Source organism: Mastigoproctus giganteus, chromosome 11, assembly GCF_048544385.1.
Source record: "Mastigoproctus giganteus isolate SK-2022 chromosome 11, ASM4854438v1, whole genome shotgun sequence".
NCBI classification, from domain to species: Eukaryota; Metazoa; Arthropoda; class Arachnida; order Uropygi; family Thelyphonidae; genus Mastigoproctus; species Mastigoproctus giganteus.
Window position 1 is genome coordinate 58,292,764 of NC_143585.1, and position 27,029 is coordinate 58,319,792.

The window sequence follows — 27,029 nt, forward strand, 5'->3', positions numbered from 1 at the left end:
TAGAATTTAAATACTGTGTCAGTCCATCGTAGTCGCCTTTACGGAAGCAATAACCCTTCCCTTTACCCCTAATGGTAGTTACCTCTTTCAGTAAATCCCACTTCAGCACACTGTGATCACTGCCACCTAGTGGTTCATTTATCTGCAGATTCTTAATGCATGAAGCATCACTGCTGATAATCAAATCAAGAGTATTACTCCCTCTAGTTGCCTCCCGAACATGCTGATGCAGAAAACAATCATCCAATAAATCCACAAAAGCCCCCACAAAAAAATGTGTGAGTAACCAGCCCCCAAATTCCAGTCAATATCTGGGAAATTAAAATCTCCCATTATAAGACTCTCTAATTTACTGGCCCACTCTATTTCCCTGTACAGTTCCTTATTATACTCATCAGAGTCATTAGGCCTATAGCACACTCCTACTCTCAATTTTGATCTCCCAATGCTTATGTCACACCAAACTGACTCAACACTGCACTGTCCAGCGATGTCGACTGGCTTCACTTCCTTGGTTTTTATGTGTTTCTTAACTAATAGCATAACCCCTCCCCCCTGTCTATCCTTTCTGTAGACGTTGTACTCCCCAAATTGCATTTCTGCATCCCTTATATCTGTGTGACACCACGTCTCTGATATCCCAACAATATCTGCCTTTGATGTTTTGAGCAATACCTCAAATTCATCAAATTTATTTACTAAACTCCTAGCATTGGTGTACACACAAGTATACCTGCACCTGTTGCTATTCTTAGCTACCCTAACACAACCCATGTGTTTACTTGTACCGCAATGGCTCCCAGCAGTCTCTGAAATACCATGCATCTTGTTTTTCAGGCTTCTGCTCATTCTAATAGAAGCAGTGCAAGAATCTCTTTCACCTCTGGCAGTGGCTACTGTCAATCTATTGGTCTTTGTCTCCCCCCAAGCTAGCAGTTTTCTGACCCACCTAACACTGCCTCGATAGCATCAGCAAATATTCTTGCACCCTTTCTATTCAAGTGTATCCCATCCCTGTAGAAGCAATCTCTCCTGTTAACAAGTACAGTCCAGGCTGAAAAAAATTCTACCCCTTGAGCCTTGCACAATCTTTCCAGGGCCGAATTGATCGACAAGGCTCTCATCATATACTCCCTCCTATCGTGTCTGGGCAGAATTGCAGACACTTTCAAATTCAACCCTAATTCTCGGCTTTTGTTCAACAGTGACCTGTACTTGTTAAGTAATTCTGCCGGTCTCCTACTCTTAATATCGTTAGTGCCAACGTGTACAACTATATCACCTTTTGTGCCCTTAAAAGATGATATTCGCTCTACAACGTCATCAACCTTTGCCCCTGGCAGACATATCCTGGTCCTGTTCCACCTATCTTTTTTACAAAGCATGTTCCCCGTTTCCCTGACAATAGAGTCACCAACAACTACTAGTTCCTTCGGGACCAGCGCATTCTACCTTGGGGGTTGTCTCTGTGTCACGCGATGCCCAAGTGCAAGCTCTGGCGTTGATGTGGGCAGCTGAGAGCTTGATGGGCCCCTCAATTTAGTTTCTTCGAGGGCATCCACCCTGTCCCCTTCAAGCTCTCATATAGGCCCACAAGAACGCCGAGTTGTTGCCTGATATCGATACACTCCTTGCATCGCGCACACACAAAGACATCCCCCTTGGCAGTATCATGTCTCGTACCCGATTGCTCTGCAAACATCAAGCAAATAGTGCATTTTATAAGGCTGTGAGTCAGAGGACAACTGCCCCCCTCAGTTCTGCTCTGAGCCACGGCGCTTCCATTAGCTTGAGCCTTTTGCTTTGCTGCTCTGGTCTGAGTCATGATTCTATTAATTTATTAATTAATTATGTTATGTTATTAATTATGTTAAATATAATTAATTATATTACGTTTGTAATCTAAGTCGTTATATGTATTTATTTAAACGTACAATTTAACTGCTAACGAAGTTCAACTAACGCTATCTAGTACGGCTTACAACTATCGTATCGCAATGGCGGGAAAATTACGAACGGTACCGGAGTTGAAACACGTGGAAACCTTTACCGATACCTTTATGTAATTACAAGGCCGAGTAAAGAATAATTACACCAAGTTAATCAGAAAATCACAAAATAATGTTATACTACTAAATTTAAATCAAAAGTTTTAGAAAAACAATAATAATATTGTAATAATAATATCAACTTCTACAACGACAGAGGGAAGTTTGTTCCAGCAATCAACGACTCGCTGGCAAACTTTCGCACATCTATCCTACAACTGTCTTTCCTCAATTTGAATTTATGCCCTCTCGGGAAATTATTCTAAGCAACAGGAAGAATCTCATCAGCATTGGGCATGCTCAAACCATTCATAGCTTTATACACTTCGATCAGATTACCTCGCAGGTATCTAGTCTCCAAACACTGTAATTCGCAAAACTTAAGCCTTTCTTTCTGATTGCGGTGTATAAGGCCTTGAATGGGTTGAGCACCGTGAATTCTGATGGGATTCTTCCACTTGTTCAAATTACGAACCTAAGGGGGCATAAATTCATATTGAGGAAAGACAGCTGTAAAATAGATGTGCGGAAATTTGCCTTTAACCAGCGGGCGGTTAATTGCTGGAACAAACTTCCATCTGTCGTTGTGGAAGTTGATAGATTAAATAAATTTAAGGAGGAACTGGACAAACGTTTAGAGGGAATGGTTTTGTGAATTTTTTTTTTTTTTTGCTGATGCTACATAAGCCCATTGCTTTCTTGCATCACATGGCGCGATTACTATTTCTAATTAGTTCATCTGACATCCATTTAGGCCTAAATCGTGAACAATATTTCTTAGTTGGTGTGAAAAGCCTAGTAGCACTCAAGATTAATTCGCTGAATGCGTCCCCATTTTGAATTTACTGTTGGTAACATCATCAGTTGGTCCCACCGTATAGAATTTAAATACTGTCTCAGACCACCGTAGAGTCCTTTACGAAAGCAAAAACCCTTCCCTTTACCCACCGGATGGTAGTTACCTCTTGGAGTAAATCCCACTTCAGCACACTGTGATCACTGCCACCTAGTGGTTCCATTATCTGCAGATTCTTAATTCATGAAGAATCACTACTGATAATCAGATCAAGAGTATTACTCCCTTTAGTTGCCTCCCGAACATGCTGCTGTAGAAACAATCACCCAATAAATCCACAAATTAATATTTAATAATATTTTTATTAAATATTATAATAATCAAAATTTTGAACTTCTGCGTCCACGGACATTGTATCCCTTATGTCCTGCTTAGTCGGTTTACCGTGTTCCGCCGGCCCTGGACCGTTTTCGTAACAGCGAGTCACAGAGTAGTAATTTAGATCACACTGTGCAGTGTGACTACCTCAGCAATCACAGGTTCAGTCACAGCTCGAAGCACAGAGTAGCTGAAGCGCAAGGAGTACTGGGAAATAATGTCATGTTGCTGATGATTTACAGAGTACTAAGACCTTATTACTCTGTGTGCTGATTGATGCTACTTGGTGTTGATATTTGAAGTTTTGCTTGTAGTGTAAGTTTATATGTCGACGCTACAAGTGAGTGTTTTCCTAATAGTACACGTAATGGGCTTATGACTATATATTTATTTAAATGTGAAGGTTATTTCTAGAGCCGTAAATATTTTAAGTTGCATTGTATTGCACCTATGGCATTTTTACCCGTTTTCAGATGAAACACATAAAGGGAGTATAAATTTAAACCGAAAAAGTTTAGTTACAGAATAGATGTGTGGAAATTCACGTTGTGCACATGAGTTGTTGGAATAAACATCCACTTAACGTTGTGGAGGTGGCTAGTTTGAATAAATTGAATGAAAGTTGGACAAATTTGTTTAAAGGAATTGAAGCCTATCCGACTTTGACGGAGATAGAACCAATCAGATAGAAAATAAGCTACACAAAAGCAGCCAATATCAATGCTTGACCATAAATACATAGATGAGGAGCCACACCTTGAAGAACAGTCAATATTTAATCTCCAGATTAAAAAAATGTGCAAATTAATACAAAAGACATCTTGGTATCTTTTGACATTGACTGTATGTTTGCAACAGTATTTTTGAATGAAGTAAATATGTCTCCAAGAAGTCATAGATAGCTACATCTACCTTGGAAACCCAAGACCATTGCCAGTCTCAGAGAAATTAGAGATCATTGAACAGTTTGTAGGAAAAGCCTTTTTCTCCTTCAAGTCCTACTCCCAAATCTCAAGCCTAAGCATTAATTTATTTTCTGGAAATAGCTTTATAGTCCTGCTTGCGCCACTTGGTTTGTTTTGAATTTAGATAGAGATTTTATAGGTTATTACTTAGTATCAGAAGAACTTTGTACCATTTGAAACTGCCATTGTGTAGTGTATTAGATCGATACAGAATAGCTTAACGTATAGCTCAAACTTGATAGTTAAGGTATAATGTAGGTAGCGTAATACGAAGCATTGTACTGGGAATCTATTAGCTTAGTATAGTACTGTCAATTAATCAATTAAATTTATAAATCTTATTAATTTTTATTTTTCATTAAATTGTATTTAAACAGAAATCATGCCCCAGACTAGAGCAGCAATGCAACATGCACAAAGTAACGGGAGTGCTGTGGCTTGTTGAAGAACCGAAGGGGGCAATTCTCCAATGTATTAGTCTAAAAAAAAGCACTTAAAAAGTCTTAAAAGGGTTAAATTTGAAAGTGTCTACAATCCTGCCCAGACACAATAGGAGCCTTGTCAATCAATGCGACCCTGGAGAGAGAGAGAGAGAGAGAGAGATTGTGCAAGGCTCATGGGATAGAATTTTTCTCAGCATGGTCTGTGCTTGTTAACAGGAGAGATTGCTTCTACAGGGATGGGACATAGTTAAATTGAAAGGGTCGAAGAATATTTGCTGATGCTATCAAGTCAATGTTAGGTGGGTTGGAAAACTGCTAGCTTTGGGGGGGACTCGCAGACTAATAGATTGAGTAGCCACAGGCAGAGGTGAAAGTGATCTTTGCACTGCTTCTATTAGAATGAGCAGCAGCCTGTTAAGCAAGTTTCTGGGGATTTCAGGAACTGCTGGGAATCATCATGAAACAAGTAAATACCTGGTTGGCTGTGTTAGGGTAATTAAGAGTAAGAACAGGTGCATGTGCTGTTACTCTTAATTACCCTAACTAGGAGTATAGTAAATAAAATTGATGAATTTGAAGTGCTGGTCAAAACATCAAGGTGGATGTTGTTGGGATATCAGAGATGTGGTGTCACACAGATATAAGGAATGCAGAATTGGAATTTGGGGAGTACAATGTGTACAGAAAGGATAGACAGAATAGAAGTGGTATGCTGTTAGTTAAGAAACACAAAATCTAAGGAAGTGCATCCAGTTGATGGTGCCTCCATAGTCAGGTGGGAAGGAACAGCAGAGAGTAGCACATGCTTCTTGATTAGACCGGGGTTCGAGCCCATCACCACCAAATACGGAGGATGCGGAAAGGTCAGGGAATGACCACCGCATATTCCCGGAGGAATATGGCCTTAGTTGCTAATGCTCCTAAAAAAAAATAAATAAATAAAACAACAAAAAAATAACAAATAACTTCAACAATACTAGAATCCTCTCGATAGACAACCAGTACAACAGAAGAAAATTGAATGAAGATTTCTTCATAAAAATGTTTGGAGCCTCATCAGTTAACAGAAAACAAGGAATCAAATTCAACCCTAAATATTTCCATCTATTCAACAAGAAAATAGAGTTAATGGGAAAAAACAAAAGAAAATAGTCCAGATATCCGGAAGAGCAGCCCACGTACAACCCACCCTCCAACCCCACCAGAGCAACAACCACAGATGATCGGAGTATGAGGGTAAAGTTCACCCCAAAACTTCCACTCCAACAAGAACTACTCATTCCAGGATTGTAAATCTTGACTTCTGTTGGTCAATAGATTTAATCCCTCACCCATAAATTAACTGTTGGCACCTCTTACCAGTATCCACATTAGGTTTTGGAAGCATTGGCAAAGAGGATTCTGACAGCAGGTAAGAATTTTATTTGTACGTATGTTTATCCATATGTATTTACTTATTTTTAATCTCCATTTTCTAGTGTAACCCAAATTGAAATTTAACCTAAAATCCTTTTAGACTTACAATTCACAATTAATATTTATTGGAATATAATTAATTACAAATGTTCCCAAATTGTAACCCTTTTTATTTTCCATCCCTAACAGCATGGTCTGACGATGGGTATTGGTAAGATGCCTCAGGCATCACTTTAAATGTATAGTGGTTTGGGGTATAAGCTGAATAAACCATATTATTAATTTCATATGGTATAAGAGTGGTTATAAATTATAATTAAAAGCCTTTTTTTTTTATATTTCAGAAGAAGCAATATTTGTGATATGCTTATACCGGGAAATGTTAGAAGTCACAATTATTCCCATTAAAGATGTCATAATGTCTAGAAATTTGAGTTGTTGAATATCAGCATGATTAGCAAGTGGCATATCTCAAGGTTTAGTCTTGCTGCTTCAGAATGATTTGGACAGGCTTCATGTATGGGCAGAGAACTGGTAGTTATATTTTGATGCTGCTAAATGTGAGATTCTGCATTTGAAAAATACCTGAGAATAACATACACTTGGGCAAGGGTCAGGTAGAAATGAAGGATATAAATGAGGAGAGATTTGGGTGTCATACAGACAGACATGGAGGTTAATATGCAGTGTATGCAAGTCGTGGAGTTCCATATGTTGTGTTCATGCCTGAAGGCTATATCTAAAGAATGATCTTGAATTTTTTGAACAGGACTGTCATTTTAGGTAAGATTATGGAGAGGTTGGTCATTGAACTTGCAAACTAGGCATCTCAGGACAAGATTTTCTTGTAGTGTATAAGGTACTGGGATTGGGAACTGACTAATTTTCACAATGAAATATTAATTAACAAATTTATTATATTAAACATTGGACTTGAGGAAGTCTATCTCTTTGGTTAGTGGGGAGAGTATGTTTAAGATGAATAAATACTGTGTATGTGTGTACTGTATTTTACTTATTTTTGCTGATGCAGCAAAAGCTTAGCTTTCTATAATAATATAACATCAGTAGGCATGGACATGTATTCTAATGTATAGTTCCAGTTTATCCAAACTGGCATTGCTCTTTCAATGGTATTAATAAATTGGCTGCTGTGTATATAAAATTTTCTGGTATTGATAAATTGGCTGCTGTATATATAAAACTTTTGTTAATAATGATATAAATTTTTATTTTTTTCTCTAAGGATAAGAGAGCAAAAATTGACCAAGCCTGTCAAGCAGGAGAAGAATTTGCAAAACGCTTCTATGAAACATTTGATAAGAGACGGCATGTGAGTATATAAGAAAATTTTCATCCAACGTCATATGATTGGATAGTTAATTTCAACTTTTCACTCGTTAAATTTTGTTTTGTAAATTTGATTGAGCACTTTTGATAAATGCTGATTGTAATTAATCAGCTGTGATAAATTTTGATGTGTTGTCCACTACTTTTCAAATATCAGAAGCAAACAATACAAACCAACATGTCAGTTTTCAAATTGACTTGCCACATCGAGAGCATGTTTCAGCGTTTTGATTTTGTTTTGGATGCAAATGAAGTGAATTATGTTATGTGGTTTACCTGTAAAGGGATTTTTTTTTCTATATTACCACAATTTGGCTGCTCTTCGGTTGACTGTTTTCATACTATCACTAATGTAACATGTGCTTTATTTTTCATGAAAATGCACAGGGGACAGTTTCTTTGACTGGTGTTGGTATATTTGCTTTTGTTATGTGATTATTTTAAAATGATAAGATGAGTAGTGTGTTTGAGTTTTTCTTATGTAAGTAGTTATTCCATTTGTAATGAAAATTGCTGGATATCAGAGATTGGCAGAAAAGGTGATATGTTGTACACATTGGCACTAATAACATTAATTGTAGGAGATCTGTGGACTTGCTTAACAAGTACAGGTCAATGTTGAAAAAAAAAAAAAAAAAAGTCATGAGTTAGGATTAAATTTGAAAGTGTCTGCAATTCTGTCCAGACATGATAGGAAGGAGTATATGATGAGAGCTTTGTTAATCAGTTCGTCCCTGGAGAGATTATGCAAGGCTCATGGGGTAGAATTTTTCTCAGCATTGTCTGTGCTTGTTAACAGGAGAGATTGCTTCTACAGGGATGGGATACACTTAAATAGAAAGGGTGCAAGAATATTTACTGATGCTATCGAGGCAATGTTGGGTTAGTCGGGAAAACTGCTAGATTGGTTGAATTCACAGATTTATAGATTAACAGTAGCTACAGGCAGAGGTGGCAGTGATCCTTTCCTTGCACTGCTTCTATTGGAATGAGCAGCTGCCTGGAAAGCAAGCAGTTGGTGATTTTAAGAACTGCTGGGAGTCATCATGAAACAAGCAAATACATAGGCTGTGTTAGGGTAACTAAAAGTAAGAACCAGGTGCATGTGTACTTGCATATATACCAATGTTAGAAGTGTAGTAAATAAATTTGATGAATTTGAAGTGCTGTTCAAGACATCAGAGGAGGATATTATTGGGATATCAGAGACGTGGTGCAGAATTGGAATTTGGGGAGTACAATGTGTATAGAAACGATAGATAGGGTAGGAAGGGAGGAGGGGTTATGCTATTAGTTAAGAAACACAATGTACAGAAATGTATCCAATTAACATTGGTGGACAGTGTAATGTTGAGTCAGTTTGGTGTGAAATAAGCACTGGGAAAGCAAAAATGAGGGTAGGATGTGTTATAGGTCTAATGACTCTGATGAGTACAATGAACTATACAGAGAAATAGTGGGCCAGTAAATCAATGTCTTATAAATCAATGTCTACGTTTGCTTACCGTTTGGCAACACTGCTGCTTACTCAAGTCGTGTTATATTGCATAAATTCAAATGATTCATTAGGCATCGCACAATCACAATGTTAAAAACAATTTAACAACAGCAAATATGATAAAAATTACAATAAACATTATTTAATGATATACAGTCCATTCCGGTTATTTGGGACACATCAGACTAGTGCATTTTGGCCCGATTAAGCGGCTGCCCCTGGCGCCTCCGTAGCCAGGTGGGAAGGAGCAGCAGTGCGTAGCACACGCTTCTTGATTAGACCGGGGTTCGAACCCGTCACCACCAAATACGGAGGATGCGGAAAGGTCAGGGAATGACCACCGCATATTCCGGAGCAATATGGCCTTAGTTGCTAATGCTCCTAAAAACAAAAAAACAAAACAAACAGCGGCTGCCCCAATTATCCGAAGTTTCACGTAAATAGTTAAAAATACAATTTACCCCCCCCTTTACAATTGGTTCACTGTACAATCAAATCACGTTACAACGAACTCAACGTAGTAAAGTACTGTTCACTATACGATGTGCAGTAAGCGCTGGTCATTGTGATCATGTTTGTGAATTGAATTTTAATTCTATTAAACAGCGATTCTAATTAGCGAAAATAGGAGGAATATTATCCACAGGCTATAAAATCAAAGATATATTAAGCACAAATTTATCCTTTATTACCTTGCCAATTAAAAAAAATACGTGAAAATCGGAATAATTAATACGTACTGTAATATGTACATACGAACTAGTTGACATTTCTGTTCACTGACATTTGTGGTTGGGGGGTGTTAAAATTTAAAACAGTAAAAAGATAAGCAATCAATAACAAAGAACACGGCACACACAAGTTGCAAGTAACACAATACGTGCAAGCGAGAATGGAGTAACAAATTATAAAGCTTTAAAAATAGGAATGAAGAGAACATCTGAAAATTAATTTTTTTATGTGATTGAAGATTTCATGGAAGTGTAAACACATTTCACCATAATAACCCACAGAATTCCAGCTGTTAGTATTATCGCAAATTCAGTAAGATCGAGTTTACTGTCCGTTTATGATAGATTTCACTAACAGAAAAGCCCAATAAACAGGTGACTGCTAATTGTTTTTATTGTTTTATGGTTGTGACATCCAGAATTTTGACCGAACCACATGGTACCGTCGGAGACAATCGTAAGGTAATCTCCAGTGCTGCGGTCTCCTGCCCTGATTAAACGGCATGCTGTCCCAATTAAGCAAAGTAAACCCTGGCTATTTTCTCGATTGGTTTCTGTTTTTTAAGATTTGTCCCAAATAAATGGCTGCCCCGATTAACCGGTGGCCCAAATAACCGGAATCCACTGTATATATATATATTCTTTGGCAGGCTCTTTATTATATATATGTGTGTGTGTGTGTGTGTGTGTAGGTTAGTGCAAAAGCATCATTTTAACATAGCCATCTACCAAAGTATTTAAATTAAATTGGCATCGTTTTGGTTTTATCTCACTTTGTGAATTCCTTCACAACGATTGCCATGGTATTGACTACCTCAAATAAATAACACTTCACCAGTGGAGAAAACATAATCAAGAAGATATAACCAAAACGATGCCAATTTAATTAATTTAACTACTTTGGTAGATGGCTACGTTAAAATGATGCTTTTGCACTAACCTACATGTTAGTCATTCTACCTCGTAGCATGGGCCTTTACCCTTAAATATTTTATAGTATGTATATATATGTGTGTGTGTGTGTGTATATATATATATATATATATATATATATATATTGAAAACAACCACAGGCTGGATTATGCACATTCGTGAGCCAGAGTTGCTCCCGCGAACCAGAGGTTGCTCACCCCTGTTCTAGGAGGGGATGAATCAGATTGGTCCACTTGATATCAGTGGTTCGACTGGTGATGATCCTACTCAGGTAGCTGACAAACTGGATGATTATTTTGCATCTTCATTCACACATGAGGAATTCTATGGGGAAATGAAGACAAGAAGTTTATCAAACTAACAGGGAGCTAAATGATTTTATAATAATTGAGAGCAAAGTAGAGGAGCAATTATTGAAGTTAAACATAACAAAGACACTTGGGCTGAATGGGATCTAACCAGTTATAATAAAGGAGATAGCAAAGGACGTAAGCAAATCCTTAGTCATTATTCCATGGAAGGTCCCACGGATTGGAGATGTGCAAATGTATCTCGAATTCACAAAGGATGACACAAATAATTAAAAACCTGTTAGTTTAACTTCTATTGTGTGAAAAATAATGGAGTCACTGGTCAAAGAAGGATTGCAGGATCATCTAGACAAGACTGCAGTAATAATTCCGACACTGAGTGCATTTGTTAACAAGAAGCCTTGTCTGACCAATTTGATTGGATACTATTATGTGGTCACAAAGGAACTGGATGCAGAAAATAGTTTTAATATATACTTGGATTTTAGGAAAGCTTTTGATACTTTTGCACATAAAAGGCTGCTCTACAAATTGGAATAGTATGCATAAAGGCAAGTTGCTGCTAGGGATAAAGGTATGGTCCAGTGGGAAAAGACGAGTGGTAATCAAGGGACACTGCTCTTTGTAGATAGACTAGTGTTATTAGTGGAGTTCCTCAGGATTCAGTGTTGGGCCCATTGTTTGTTTTGTATATTTATCAGTGATATTGATGAAGGTATATCAGGTTTAATGTTGAAGTTTGCAGATGATACAAAGATTCGCAGGTTTGTTGATGACAGAATGCTACTGCAACAGGATCTAGAAAAGTTGGGCAGGTGGTCTGAGAAGTGCAGCTGCTGATCTCAGTTGCCCAAATTATTCGCTGTATGATTCCTTTTGCCTCAAAGGTGGTACTTGTGCATATATCCTTTCCGATATTCCCTGAGACTTGATAATTTGGAATCTCCTCCTTTCGATCTACTCTGGCTTAAAATCTCTCTACCTGATTCTGTCAAACTCATCTGTTCTCTCTACCGTTCTCCCAACTCCACTAATCACTTGGAACTCTCTGACTTCCTCTCTTTGCATCTTGACTTTCTCCAGTCTAACCATAGCCTGGTGGGAAGGAGCAGCAGTGCGTAGCACACACTTTTTGATTAGACCGGGGTGCGAGCCTGTCATCACCAAATATGGAGGATGCGGAAAGGTCAGGAATGACCATCATATATTCCCGGAACAATATGGCCTTAGTTGCTAATGCTCCTAAAAACCAAACAACAAACAACAATCCAGTCCAACTTTAGTAACAGTGAGGTAATTTTCCTTGGTGAGTTTAATGTTCACAACTCCAACCGGCTTCCGTTTTATAGTCACAAAGACTATAAAACGACTATAATATCAAGATGCCGAAGCTTTTGCAATTACTAATGACCTCGCACAGATTGTTCATTTACCTACAAGAATACCAGACAATTCTAAACATACAGACAACATGCTTGATCTTTTTCTCACAAACAACCCTTCTAAGTACATGGTTGAAGTGAGTGGTCCTTTAGCTACCTCAGATCACAACTTGCTGATTGTCTCGTCTCCAATGGAGCCTTTATCTCATGGCTATTCCCAACCTCATATTGTTTGGCATTACAAGAATGCAAAATGGGATGACCTGCGAGATTTCTTTTCGTTGGTCAGATTACTGTTTTAAAACTTCTGATGTCAACGTTTGCTCAGATCGTGTCAGTGAAATTATTCTTGTAGGAATAGAATCCTTTATTCCATGCTCCACTTTAAAATCTCATCCTTTATCTAAACTTTGGTTTTCCAATAAATGTGCTAAGGCTGTTCAAGAGAAGAACGTTGCATATCGTAATTGGCTTGTTTCCAACTCTTCAGTTTCATTTTCTGCCTACACCAAAGCTCACGCCAATTGTAAAGCAGTTATTAGTCAGTTCAAACTAGATTTTGAACATGCTAAGAGTAGAAAACTTGCTTTTTGCCCTAATGGTAGGTGAGCATTCTGGTCTCTTTCTAAAGCTATTGGCCTCAACTTTTGCCCATCCCTGCTCCCATCTCTGTCAAAACCAGATGGTTCTGTTGTCACTTCAGCCAAAGATAAAGCTGACCTGCTAGCATCCCATTTTTCTTCCAACTCATGTATTAATGATCTTGGTAAAACACCTCCCACCATTCCCAACACTCCCCATTCATTAAAGGCCCCGTGTGGTCTTCTGTCAAAATGATGTCAGAAGGATTTTTACGAATCGTGATGCTAAGAAAGCTCTGGGTTATGATGGTATTTCTTCACTTGTTCTCTAAACCTGTGCTCCTGAACTTTCCTGTTCTTTGCTGCCTGTTTTTTCACTTTCTTATTCCAAAGGTGTTTCTCCTTCTGCTTGTAAATTTGCTCATATCCAGCCAGTTCTTAAAAAGGATGACAAATCCTTCCCATCCAATTATCGTCCCATTGCAGTTACATCTCTTTCTAAATTAATGGTGAAATCAATTAACCGCCAACTCTTAAACTACCTAGAAACCTTCCATCTGATCAACGATCACCAGTATGGATTCCATCAGTGTCGATCCACTGGTGCTATTCTGGCTTATGTTACCCATTTATGGACAAATTCAATGGAAAAGTTTGGTGAAACTCAAGCAGTTGCTCTTGACATCTCAAAGGCTTTTGATCACGTTTGGCATAAAGGTCTTCTAAAGAAGCTTCCATCTTATGGTTTGCCAACTGTTTTTTGTAATTGGTTATCCAGTTTTCTCTCAGATCACTCACTGAGGGTGATGGTAGATGGCTATCTTCTAACTTCTCCACTAATGCTGGTGTCACCCAAGGTTCATTTCTCCCACTCTTTTCCTCTTGTATATTAATGACCTTCTTCTATTGACTGGAAATCCTATCCATAGTTTTGCCAACGAAAGCACATGCCATTCCACTTTCAATTTTGAGAAACCTTGCCCCTCTTGAATATCCGCTACCAATTGCTTAAATGCCGATCTCCAGGTAATTCTCAATGGGGCAAAGACAGCTTAGTTGATTTCAATCCTTATATCTCTCAAAAAGGATTCTTCTGCTCCTATGCTTATCTTTGGTGACACTCTGATTTCTAGGCAAAATGATATATCTCTTTTGGGGATTACCCTGACTTCTAATCTCTCTTGGCACAAGCACATTACAAATATTGCTTCCTCTGCATCTAAAAAACTTGGTTTTCTCTTTCGCCCTCGCTGTTACTTTTCTTCCAAAGTGTATTCAGTGCATTCAACAATGTCTGCTAGTGAAAAAATTTCATTAGCAGACGTCGAATACTTAAAATTGGCCTAGAATAGTGTTAGTGAAAATACATTACAAAAGTGTTTCAGTAAATGTGGAATTAACTGTGATACCAACATGGAGGTTGTTGTTAGAAACGATTTTATAAAGTACAAAAAGAACTTAGACAGCAGATAAATTTAAACATCAATATGGAATTTGAAGAAGATTCATTCTTCAAATTCAAATCTAAAAATGACACTGAAAACTGGGAAGAAGAACTTTATAATTCTGCTAGAAACATTGATAACAATGACAATTTATGTCAAAATATGAATATAAAATGGATCAGATGTTGAAGAAATTAAAATTCCAATAGAAGAAAGTTTAAATACTATTTTAGGACTTAAAAATTTATCAATTTATCTTGTGATTTAGGTAATGAAATTTTACAATCATTAAATGATTTTGAAACTATTTTATAAAAGGAAATAATTCTGCAAAAATAATCATCCAGACAAAACTGTTACCCAAATATTTAAAAAAATAAAAATATATATTTTATATTATCTCTTTAGTTTTAAGATTTAAGATATTTATATTAAATAATATTTATAAGTAAATAATTAATTTTATGTTTATTTTTAAGACTAAAGTAAAGTTTTTTAGTTTTATAATTAAGATAAAAACATAATTATAGTTTCAAACAAAATGCTTTTAAAATAAGACTTATTTGTATAATCCTATTAATATTTTTGTTATGTCATGATATATCTGATTTTTTATATATTTCTGCAAAGTGGCAACCTCTATAAAAGGCCAAATATATGTGGAACCCAAGGTGGTTGTCTTAGACAGGCTTCACTGTGTGTCGAAATTGTTCCCTACATATAGCTCATGAGTAACTATGTCAAAATAGCTTACTGGGCTAGTTAAACATGATTTTCCCTTATCAAATGCATGTTGTGTGTTCTTCAGAATACTATTTCCATCTAAATGTACCTGGATTGCACTCTTAATCATTGCCTCTAAGATTTTACCTACCACTGAGGTCAGGCTAAATTACCAACTTTACTCTTAGAACCTTAAATTTATTTCGGAAGTTGATAGCCTAAATAAATTTAAGGCTCAGCTGGACAGGTATTTCGAATGAACGGAGGGGTGAAGTGGAAGTTTTTTGTTTTTTTTTTTGGCTGATGCTGCATAAGCTTGCTTTCTTGCATCATATGCCTATGCTAACTGCCTTTATATATTGGTGATACATTGGCACTTCTCCAATCCAAAGGAATCTCTCTCTTGTCCAAAGATGCCCTCATAATTAACCTCAATAAATGGTTCCGTACACTCTCTGGTTGCATTACTTGCCTTTAGGCCCAAGTTTTTCTTATAAACAGTCATCTATAATTTCAAAATCACTATTTCATATCGCTCGGCCTCTCCTCGGTAAAGACCAATGTAAAGTACCTATTCCGTTCATCATCAGCAGCAGCAGGTTTATCTGAGACTTTCCCAAACCCACTGCACAGAGGTCCACTCTGATTTGTTTTCTTCTTTGTATTTTTATGCTTAGGCTGCTTTTGACAAGAAGTGTAACCCCACTACCCCTTCTATCTTCCTTATCTTTCCAAAATACAGTATACATACCATAATGGAACTCATCATCCTGTGGTAGAAACTGTACATAGATCATGTACATAATAAACTTCTTTCTATCCCCATCTTTGATCTCATAGCCAGTGCTTCCTTATACTTAGCCTTGGTTGCCATAACCTTTTCTCTGGTACTATTATAGATCAACTTGTAGCTCTTGTAGGCTTTAATACTTTACATCGTTCTATTCTTTCCCATGCTAGCTTTGTCTGCTCTATTAAACTGGCCAGTTCTGTATTTATACACCCCCACCATCTTCCTTGTGCTGTTTTCTTAATGGTATATATGCGGTCATGGCTTCCGCAATTAATGCCTTATAGGTATTCCATGATTCTAATGTATTTGCCCTCCCTATGCAATTCACCCAATTAATAGATGCCATGTAGTGTTTCTACCATAGTCCCATTTTCTGAAATAAAAACTCATGCCTTTAACTACTGCAACATTGTTCTTCATCTTCCGACTAACAACAACATGATCACTACTGCCATTGGTTCCTGTACTTTAAGCCTGTGATATTGTCTGATTCATGAGTAATGATAAAATCAAGAATATTCTTACCTCTAGTATTTTCTCTAACATGCTGGTACAAATAATAATCATCTAATTTATTTAAAAATTTTGTTCACCATGGTGAGTTTCCCTCCCACTTATTCCAGTCAGTTAGTGGCAGATTGAAGTCACCCATAATAAGACATTCACATTGGCTTGCCCATTCCACTTGCATGTAGAGACTGGTCTGTTTGTTTGTTATTTGGTTTTTAGGAGCATTAGCAACTAAGGCCATATTGCTCCGGGAATATGCGGTGGTCATTCCCTGACCTTTCCGCATCCTCCATATTTAGTGGTCACAGGCTCAAACCCCGGTCTAATCAAGAAGCATGTGCTACACACTGCTGCTCCTGGCTACGGAGGCGCCAGAGACTTGTCATACTCTTCACAATCTTCTGGGCTATAGATTCTCCCACTCCCATTATACCTTTACTTCCACCACACAGATTCTATGCTAGCAGAAGTAACTTCTGGCTCAGCAAAAGCTCTTTTCATGCTTAGGCTGCTTTTGATAAGAAGCGTAACCCCACTACCCCTTCTATCTTCCTTATCTTTCCAAAATACAGTATATATACCATAATGGAACTCATAATCCTGAAATATGAGATCTTGTATATAGAGGAATTTTAATTATTTTAATCTGATTCATATTATTTTTCTTCCTTTCATTTTTATTTTATTATAGCTCTAATATGTTACCCTATATAATACTTCTATACTGCTTGATAACTCCCTGGCTTGTTGCCATTGAAGGGTTTTGTAAAGGCATGGTACTTTGCTGTACCTTTGTACCCTGTAGTAAAGAATTTTTTTATCTCTTTAAAAAGTCTTCCTGTTTTGATTTCTGAAAGTTGGCAGGTATGGGTACTTATTGCATAAAGTGCACTTAAAATTTTAACCTACATTGCCCCATTACTCAAAGCAATAAATAACAAACTACGAAGAAAATTGATTGGAGAAGATTATGTAGCAATAAAAGAACACAACGGTCAGGCCTTAACTCTAAGTACAACAAAGCAATAAGGTGAATGAATTTGTTTTACAGTTGAACTCAAATCCAAGTTATTCTGTTAAAATTGTAAAATTAAATAAATAGTTATTATGTAAATATTAAGTGTTATTATTGTGTAATGGGAATAATTTGTTACTTAAATGTGGCATGTGTCGAATATTTTTTAGTTTTTATTTTGCCTGTAAGATACTAAAATTACCCTCTCTTTAATGGAAGACCATATAACTGCAGTGAAGGAGGGGGAGTGGTCCTTTTTAAAAAATGCTGTGATTGATTGAGAGAGAGAGAGAGAGAGAGAGAGAGAGAGAGAGAGAGAGAGAGAGAGAGAGAGAGAGAGAGAGATTAGTTGTGGTAGAAACTGTACATAGATCATTTAATTTTTTTGCACTGACCATAATCTTTATGAAGTAACTGGTATGGTTACTAAAAGTATTACAGAAACAGTGACTGAAGAAAGTACTATAAATAAATATTACAGAATATGACTGCATTTTAGGATTCTGTTATACAATATTTGAGTAATATTTTAATTATTGCAGATTTAATTATTTTTTGTGAACAGTACTATAAACTCTGCTAAATGAATAAAATTTTTTAAATAGTTCCTAATTAGCATAAATATTTTTGCAATTTGTTTTACAGCTTCTTTCCAATTTATATTTGGAAGGTGCTACTGTAGTTTGGAATGGAAATCCCTTGACAGGAAAACAAAATATAGGAAAGTTTTTTGAAACACTCCCTACGAGTGAATGCCAGTTGCATACCATTGATGCACATCCTGTTTTAGGTAAGGAATTTTTTTTGTATTGCATTGCTTTGACTTTAAATTTCTTCATGAGACATTGTTTTGATTGAGAGTTTTTAACCATTTTAACTCGTTCGCTGCCACCTACATTTGAGGTGTCCTGTTCACTGTGTTGCAATTTTCAGAATGTTGAGAAATAAAAAAATTCTGAAAATTTAAAAATAATGGTTGAAAAGTAAATGTCTAGACATTATAGCCGAAGGTGAACTCTTACTTTTGGGCCGAGTGCTGTAAATCAGAACGAAACTCAAAATTTAATTGAAGTTTATTCTATGTACATAAACTGACTTCAGCACAAACAAATAAAAATGTGTACCAAGCTATAAACAAAATAAAATCATTTATGCTAATAGTCTAGAGTTCAATGTACCTTTACTTTCATACCAGTCACATATTGATTGCTTAAGAATGACTGCCTGCAAGTACTACATATCACTTGGGTTACCGTTGAATGCTTATATGCGTTGACCCGGTGAACGTGCTGAAGTGTCTTTTGCACCTGAAAGCTTGCTTTCTTGTATCATATGCCTCTGCTAATGATAATATTTATTATTGATAAATATTAGGCAAATGAGCTGACTGATGGCAGTTTAAAGTTCAGCATTGACAGATGCAATGTGAACTGCACGTGGGTAGCAGTAATCCCGAATTAATGTACCATTGTGTGCTACTATGCTCAGGTTAATGGAAGATGAAAAAGACTTTGGTGCAATCAGATATTAAGTTCTCTGAGCAATGCAGACAAGCTACCAGGACAGCTCATATGGTTTTGTTAATGATATACAGGAACTAAGGAAGTGAGTATACCATTGTACAAGGCAATGTACCGCTGACTTCTACGAACCCTTTCAACAATTAAAAAAAGTTTGCAGATCCCTATATATATATATAAATAAATCAATTGCCAGGAGCATGGCAAAGCAGTACAGAAAATAGTAAATTAAACCCATACATAATAAAATAAAAAAGGGGGAATGAAGAAAAAAGTAGTGTAGAAGGGAGGCTCCGAAATCATTTAGAAAAGGCTGACATATACAGTACCAATTAACAGAATTTTAAAATATGCCAATCCAATAAAAATTAGCAGCACCCAGACTAAAGCAATTATACAGAGACTACAAGGCCTCTAATGGTCAAAGAATCACTGCATTTCGAACATTACAGACTATCTAAGACTACGGTAGTCTCAGACAATTTAATTCTGTATAGTTTGACCAACTGATGATGTTACCAACAACAAATTCTAAATGGGAAGCATTCAAGGAATTAATTGTGGAAGCTACTAGGCTTTTCATACTGATTAAGAAATACTGCTCAAGGTTCAGGCCTAAATGGATGTCAGAAGAACTAATGAGACTTGTGGCAGACAAGAAAAATGCTTGGGATGCGTATAAATTATCAGGTGACACAGAAGCTAATGATAGATATTAACTAGTCTGTAATCAAGTCACAAAGGAAATTAGGCAAGTGAAGGCAGATTATGAGAAATCTTTGGCAAAAGATGCTAAGAAAAACAGCAAGGACTTTACTTATATAAACTCTGGAAGGAAGGTGATGAATCAAATTGATCGCTTAATTTCGATGGTTTGACTGTTGATGATCCTGCTCAGATAGCTGACAAACTGACTGAGTATTTTGCCTCTATGTTCACATGAGGAATTCTTTATAAAAGTGAAGGACAGAAGCTTATTATACTCTAACAGGGAGCTTAATGATTTTGTAATAACTGAGAGCAAAGTGGAGGAGAAATTGTTGAAGCTAAACATAAGAAAAGGCACCTGGGTTGGATGGGATCTATCCAGTTATATTAAAGGAGGCGGCAACGGAAGTAAGCAAACCCTTAGCCATGATTATGAGAGCATCCTCGGACTCAGGAAGTTCCTACGGAATAGAGATGTGCTGCTGTATCCCCCATTTCACAAAGGAGGATCAAAAGGTGACACGAGTAATTACAGATCTGTTAGTTTAACTTCTGTTCCAGGGAAAATAATGGAGTCACTGGTTAAAGATGCATCGCAGGATCATCTAGACAAGATTGCAGTAATTCAAACACAGCATGGGTTTTTTAAGGGAAAGTCTTGTCTGAAAAATTTGATTGGCTACACTATGATGTGGTTACAAAGGAACTGGATGCAAAAAAAATAATTTTGATATTATATATGTACATGAATTTCAGGAAAGCTTTTGCACATGGAAGGTTGCGTTCAAATTGGAGCAGTATGGTGTTAAGGGCAAGTTCCTACAATGGATAAAAGAATGGTTGAGTGGGAGACGACTGAGAGTGGTAATCAGTGGATGCTGCTCTTCGTGGACTAATGTTTATTAGTGGAGTTCCCCAGGATTCAGTGATGGGCCCGCTGTTGTTTTATATATTTATTAATGATATTGATGAAGGTAAAAGGTAAACTGCAGCCATTATCATCCCACTACAGGATGGAAGCCTCCTCGGCAATTCATGTTGAGGGAAATGGACCATAATCTGCCAAGCTGCTCCAGTGTGGGTTGGCAGATCAACCGTATTTAGCAGTCAAGGGCTTGAACCCCTGTCTACTCAAGGAGCGTGTGCTACTCCACTCCTGCTCATGACCACTCGGCTACAGAGGCTTAATGTCCAAATATGCAGATGATACAAAGGTTGGCAGTTTTGTTAATGACAATAATGGCAGTATGCTACTGCAACAAGATCTAGAAAAGTTGAGCAGATGGGCTGAGAAGCGGCGCTCGAATATTAACATTAACAAATGCAAAGTACTGCATATGGATAAAAGTAATCCCAGAGAAACATACCAACTGTGTCGTACTACACTTGGCGTTGTAGGAAATGAAAAAATCTTGTGAATAATTGTGCAGTCGGATATGAAGTTTTCTAAGCAATGCAGACAGGCTGCCAGAGTAGGTCAATAGGGTATTGTCAATGATATACAGATGGAATTTTGCTAGTAGAAAGGAGGTGATTATCCCTTTCTATAAGGCAATGAATAGGCCACTCCTTGAGTACTGCATACAGGTCTGGAGGCCTCATTTTAGGAAGGATGTAGAGTTGCTTGAGCGAGTACAGAGAAGGGTAATGAGTTGGTGAGTGGAACGAAGGGGTCCTCTTACCTAGAAAGGTTTATGTTCTGCAAATTGCAGCATCTGGAGACTTAGGCACCTGTGAGGTGATCTGATTGAGGTGTTAAGGCCTTGAATACATTGAGCAGGCTCAGTTCTGATAGGATTCTTACTCTTGCTCAGATTACGAACCTGAGGGGCATAAATTCTAACTGAGGAAAGACAATTATAGAATAGATGTGCGGAAATTTGCCTTCAGCCAGCAGGTAGTTTATTGCTGGAACAAACTTTCTCTGTCGGTGTGGAAGTTGATAGCTTTAATAAATTCGAGGAGGAACTGGACAAACGTTTAGAGGGAATGGATGCGTGAAAATTTTTTTTTGTCTGATGCTGCATAAGCTCATACACTTGCTTTCTTGTATCAAACCGAAAATGTGAATGATTTGAATAATGGTGGTCCTTACGCAGTGAAAAATTATAATAGAACAGATCGTAGCACGTTCTTAGCAACACCACACCACTGACAAAGCCTCTATTAAGCTACAATATATAATGAAAAACCATGATATAGATGCCAATATAAGCGCCCATTAGGATATCAACTCACTACTGACATGTAAAATAAATTAAACATTAAATAAATATATAGTAAGATAGAAAAACAGAAAAATTAAAAGAAAATTTGGAAAAAAAATACACTGGTGTTCAAAAAAAGTGCATAACCTAGAAATTTCAAATTTCTAACCTTTTTTCACAATGGTATGTTAAATTAATGACTAGCATCACAAATAGAAATATAAACAAAATATATTAATAGTTAAGGCAAAGCTAAGTAATATTTGATATGTGCTCTCAAAATATTCCAAAACGAGCATTTGCAACCTGTATACAACAGTTTTTGTTAGCACAACAATTATGGCTGAAATATTATCAGAAGCCCTCAATTTGCTTCAGGAAAACAAAACGAAAAATTCACTAGGTGCAAACTAATATTTAGCTGAACTGGCTCTGATGACAGCAGCACACCGTCAAGGCTTTGACAAAACCAGTTTCTGAATATAATCAACTGATAGTTCATGGTTCCAAACACGAATCATGTCTACTTGAAGTTCACGAAGGGTCTTTGGTTTCTTTTTGACAACTGCAGATTCCACGCGATGCCAACAGTTCTCTATAGGATTCATTGCTGGGCTGTTTCTTGGCCAGCTAAGAGTTGTAATGGACCATTCTTCCAACCATTTTTTCACCTGTAACAAATGTAAACACGTTACTGTTGAACCTCTAATGCAGAAATGAAGCTAAAGTAACTACAGAAGTGCCTACTTACACTTTTCGCACAATGACAAGGAGCACAGTCGTCCTGAAAGATGCAGTTATTTGGTAGGTTGAAATGGGCTCTAATGGTTGGCAGCAATTTGCTTTCCAGTATAGCCAGGTATCCATTGGCATTTACGGAACCTTTTATAAACTGCAGGTGACCTACTCTGCAATATGAAATGCACCCCCATATCACTTGGCTGGTAGGGAATTTCACTGTAGACACCATACAGTCTGGATGGTATTCTTCATGTCTACGGCGAATCGTTTATCTTCCATCACAGCCATGCAGGTTGAATTTATTTTCATCTGAGAAAAAAACTTGACTTCCACTGCTCGAGAGTCCATTTGACATGCTCCTTTCACCAAATTAATCGGGCATTTTTCATTTTTTGTGTGAGGTGGGGCTTATTCTTGGGACAATGGGCTACAAGTCCATTTTTGAAGAGTCGTCTTCTGACTGTTATTGCACTTGCTACCACTCGTGTATGTTCTTCCCATTCTCTTTTCAGCTCAGACGAAGAAGCTTTACGATTTCTAAGCAGGACCGCTTCAAAATGCGGTCCCGTTTTGGCATAGAGATTTGTTTGCATCAGGTTCCTTTTTTCCTATCAGCAGAACCAGTACTCTTGTTTGGAAAGAAATCTATTCACTGTCGACTGATTACAAGGCACTCTATAAGCAATATGACGGAAGAACATCCTTCCTCACATAAAGCAACAATAGCACTCTTTCTTCGTGGCATCAACTGCATGTAACTCACCATCCTGACAGAGTCAAGGAATGACTGCAAGTCTTGCAGAGTGTGCTTATATAGCTGAAAGTAAAGCCGATGCAATATTACGTCACCACCTACGCATGTCAATGTTATCTGATGCAATCTGTAAGAAATATTGCCATATAATTACATTATTCGGACGACAATTACAATTTTAATGGCAATGCACTTTCTTTGAACACCTGTGTGTGCGCGCACGCACGCACGCGCGAGTGTGTGTGTGTGTGTGTGTGTGTGTGTGCGCGCACATGCATGCACAGTCAGACCTCTATATAACAAAATCAATCATTTGCTTGAAAAATTTTGTTATACAAAAATTGTTTTTCTTTATAAAGAAATATGACCTTTTCAACAATGAAAAATACTGTAATTCAACTCAGAAATACAGTAAAATATGGGAAATAAGTGGGAATGAATAAATTTTCTAACATTTTAAAACAATTAATTTATTAATATAGTACACACATATTAGGAAATGACTACTTACATGATGTGCACAATATATTAGTAAACTTTTAAAAATTATGTCGTAAAATATTTGGTTATTTTTTGTCTTACGCTGGATTTTACTGTACATCGTTCATAAAAATGTAAGCATTTGTTTAAGCACTCAAATATATATTCTGACACATTTTCTTCACACTGAAGGCTTCGATGCAAAGTTTCAAATGCTTCCAACATTTTGTGTTTGGAAGGTTTAATTATTGCCCTCATCGCTCGCTCGCCTTCATTGTCCTGAATTTTATGCAACTCATCATCGATATTTTCACTAGTTCTTTGAATGCTCTCCAAAATGTTGGAGTCACTCAGATATTTAGCTACTATGACATCGTTATCAACTCCTAAAATTTCTTCAAGAATAATTTCTCCACTGATCAAACCTCTTGCTTGGAGTTTGTCCCAACATTGCTCAATGTCTTGTAGCAGTTCAATGCTCTCATCGCTGTTAATTGGCATTTTAGCAAAACCTGCTTTTGCAAAACAGTTAATCATTGTTTCCATCATATCTTGACTCCACACTTTTGCCAACTCTGATATGCACATCCGCAAATCTATAACAGAATCTATAGGTTGGTTGGTTTTTATTCTCAGTATAATTTTTTTCAGTATGCACTTTCAGTAGTGCATTTTCAAATACTTGATAATGCCTTGGTCCATTGGCTGCAGTTTAGATGAGGTATTCGGAAGGAAGAAAACAAGTTTCGAAATTACTGAGTGAAGGTGGGCAGGGTAGTTGTCGACAATCAAAGCAATTTTAATTTCACTTGTCATTCAAGCTTTTTTGTTGTAGTCCAATTCTAACGACTTTACTCCTTTGAAACATCAGAGTTATTTACTTTTGCCTATTACCAAAAGCTTCAGTTTTTCATTACCAGCCATATTTGCACCAACCAAGATTGTAATTCTTTCCTTACTATTTTTACCACTTGCACATTTCTCACCTTTAAAAATCAATGTTCTGTTCGACAAACAGTTAAAAAATAGACTCCTAACAGTGAGGTAGTCCTCCATAATTTTTTACAAAACTGTTTCGTTCCAATGGGTACCGTCTTCTTCGATTACAACCACACTTTCACCAGAAATAACTTTTCCGAGTAAGCTGTGGCGTTTTTAAAATTTTTCCAGCCAACCAGAACTGGCTTGGAAAGTTTTATGCCCCAGAAAAGATGCATACTCCATAGCCTTTTCTTTTATTAATGACTTGATATCACATGTTTTGGTCTTGAATCAACTTCACCCACTTAAAAACTGGTTCTACATCGTCATGCAGCCATAATTTTGCACGCTTCCGACTGGGTCCAGTTTTCTCACACAGTTTGAGAATTGAAACAGTTTTTCAGAATGGTCGGCACACTACTGGCAGTGATACCGAATTTTATAGCGATTACTTTTTTTTTAACATCCCATCTACACTATTATGCACTTCCACTACACTCAAGGATTTCCTCTTAGACATCGTAAGGTTACTTGCACAGCAACTAAAACAAAACTGATTTACAGAAAACTTGTACGTACCATATAGAGACAGGTGAAATTTAGTGAAAGTATAGATGACTCATTTCTGTGAAACAACAGATGAATTTCCGGGATAAAGGAAAATCACTCTCTCCTAATTATCTTGCAATAGAAAACAGGTTGACCAGAACCAATGTCCGCGTCAGGAATATTCCTTAAACTTTGTCAACGACTGTAGACACATAGATAGCAGTTGCCCAGTGTGATTTCTTGGTACAGTAAATGCTTTACGGGCAACACTAAATTTTGAAATGCTCATAAGAATTAAACCCTTTAACTATTAAAACTAAAGTGATTCTTAATCATTTTAGCTCTTAATTCATGCTTTCTACAGCATGAGCTCTATTTCTTAAAGGCCAGAGACAAAGACCAGAAAAGAGGTGCAAACAATGCACACCCAGGTCTCTCTAAATCGGTTTGTTATACGGAAATTTTCTTCGTTATACGGAAACTATTTTCAATGTAACGATCAAGGGGAAATCGAAAAAGTTCACTGCGTAGAAAAATTCGCTATATGGAGTTCGCTAAACAGAGGTTCGACTGTATATATAGATCTTGAGGTTGTCGCAGACATTCTCTGAGATATGCCAGACAAGCTGTACTTGCTACCTGGGGGAGTCTAAAACACTGATGGAACTGATATTTGGGTGACACTCAAGTCAAGTGGACCAAATTTCGGCGAAGTGTGGTCGGTCTGTGACAGCCAAATCCTCTGCTTGCACCTTCACGATGGTGGGACTATTAGTAATCCTGGGTATAATCCTCATGCGTAAACACACTGCGGGTGACCACCCAGGTGTGAACCAATGTAATTAGGGGTCGAGGTGTGACACCCACACCACATGGAGGAATGCTACTCCTCTGTGTTACCAGGCAATACTAGGTGGTAGATGACACTCTCGTTAACCAGTGCAATACCACCACTTTGCTTATTGGAGGCTTGAAGTGGTGGAACCCATGTTTAGTCTCCAGAGCCAAGTTCCAGTCAAACCTTTCCAGTCTTGACTGTCTTTCATCATGACTGTCTTTTCAGGTTATAATGGACATCATGGTGATATCCAAACTTCCTTACATTTTGAGGGTACAGCTCTAAAACAGTGTTCGCAGACCAGCTACTAGTTAGTACACTGGACCGAAACTATGGTAACTCTTTAGGAGGCTTCCGGATCAGCTAGTGTATAATTTTGCAACCTCTACTCTGCCAGATAATGACTGGAGGGAGTCCGAGTAGTGTGTATGCGGGGTGCATTGTCGAAGCCACGTTATGTCAGGGATCTGGGTATATTCTTACCATGTGTATGCCCTATCCAAAAATTTCATTACTTCATACAGCATACCCCCACTCTTTCTTACAATTGAATACACCATGAATTGTCAAACTAATAGAGTAAAGATCTGAACCTCCCAAACACTTCCTAGTTCATTTCACAAATATACGTAGTCTCAATTCTAATCTCAATGAAGTCTATTTCCACTTGCAGTCTGCCAACCCCATGTACTTTTTCTGACAGAATCTCAGTTATCGGTTGATTCAACCACTGCTCATCTCAGTTGCACAAATTATTCGCTCTATTCCTTTCGCCTCAAAGGTGGTACTTGTGCATATGTCCTTTCCGATATTCCCCGTCAGCTCTGGCTTAAAGTCTACTTCATTCTGTCAAATTCATCTGTTGTCTTTACCATTCTCCCAACTCCACTAATCATTTGGAGCTCTTTGACTTCCTCTCTTTGCAACTTGACT

The 27,029-nt window shown here is 37.3% G+C and overlaps 1 protein-coding gene across 1 annotated transcript in view; it reads left to right on the forward strand.

The window, feature by feature from the left end:
• The first annotated feature begins 3,360 nt into the window (after positions 1–3,360).
• Positions 3,361–27,029, forward strand: part of Nxt1 (NTF2-related export protein 1) — a 32,122-nt gene continuing 8,453 nt past the window's right edge. Inside the window, exons 1-3 of the mRNA XM_090384900.1 lie at positions 3,361–3,562; positions 7,293–7,379; positions 17,964–18,108. Of these exons, the coding sequence (XP_090241026.1) occupies positions 3,548–3,562; positions 7,293–7,379; positions 17,964–18,108 (247 nt within the window). The 5' untranslated portion in view covers positions 3,361–3,547. The remainder of the gene's footprint in view (positions 3,563–7,292; positions 7,380–17,963; positions 18,109–27,029) is intronic.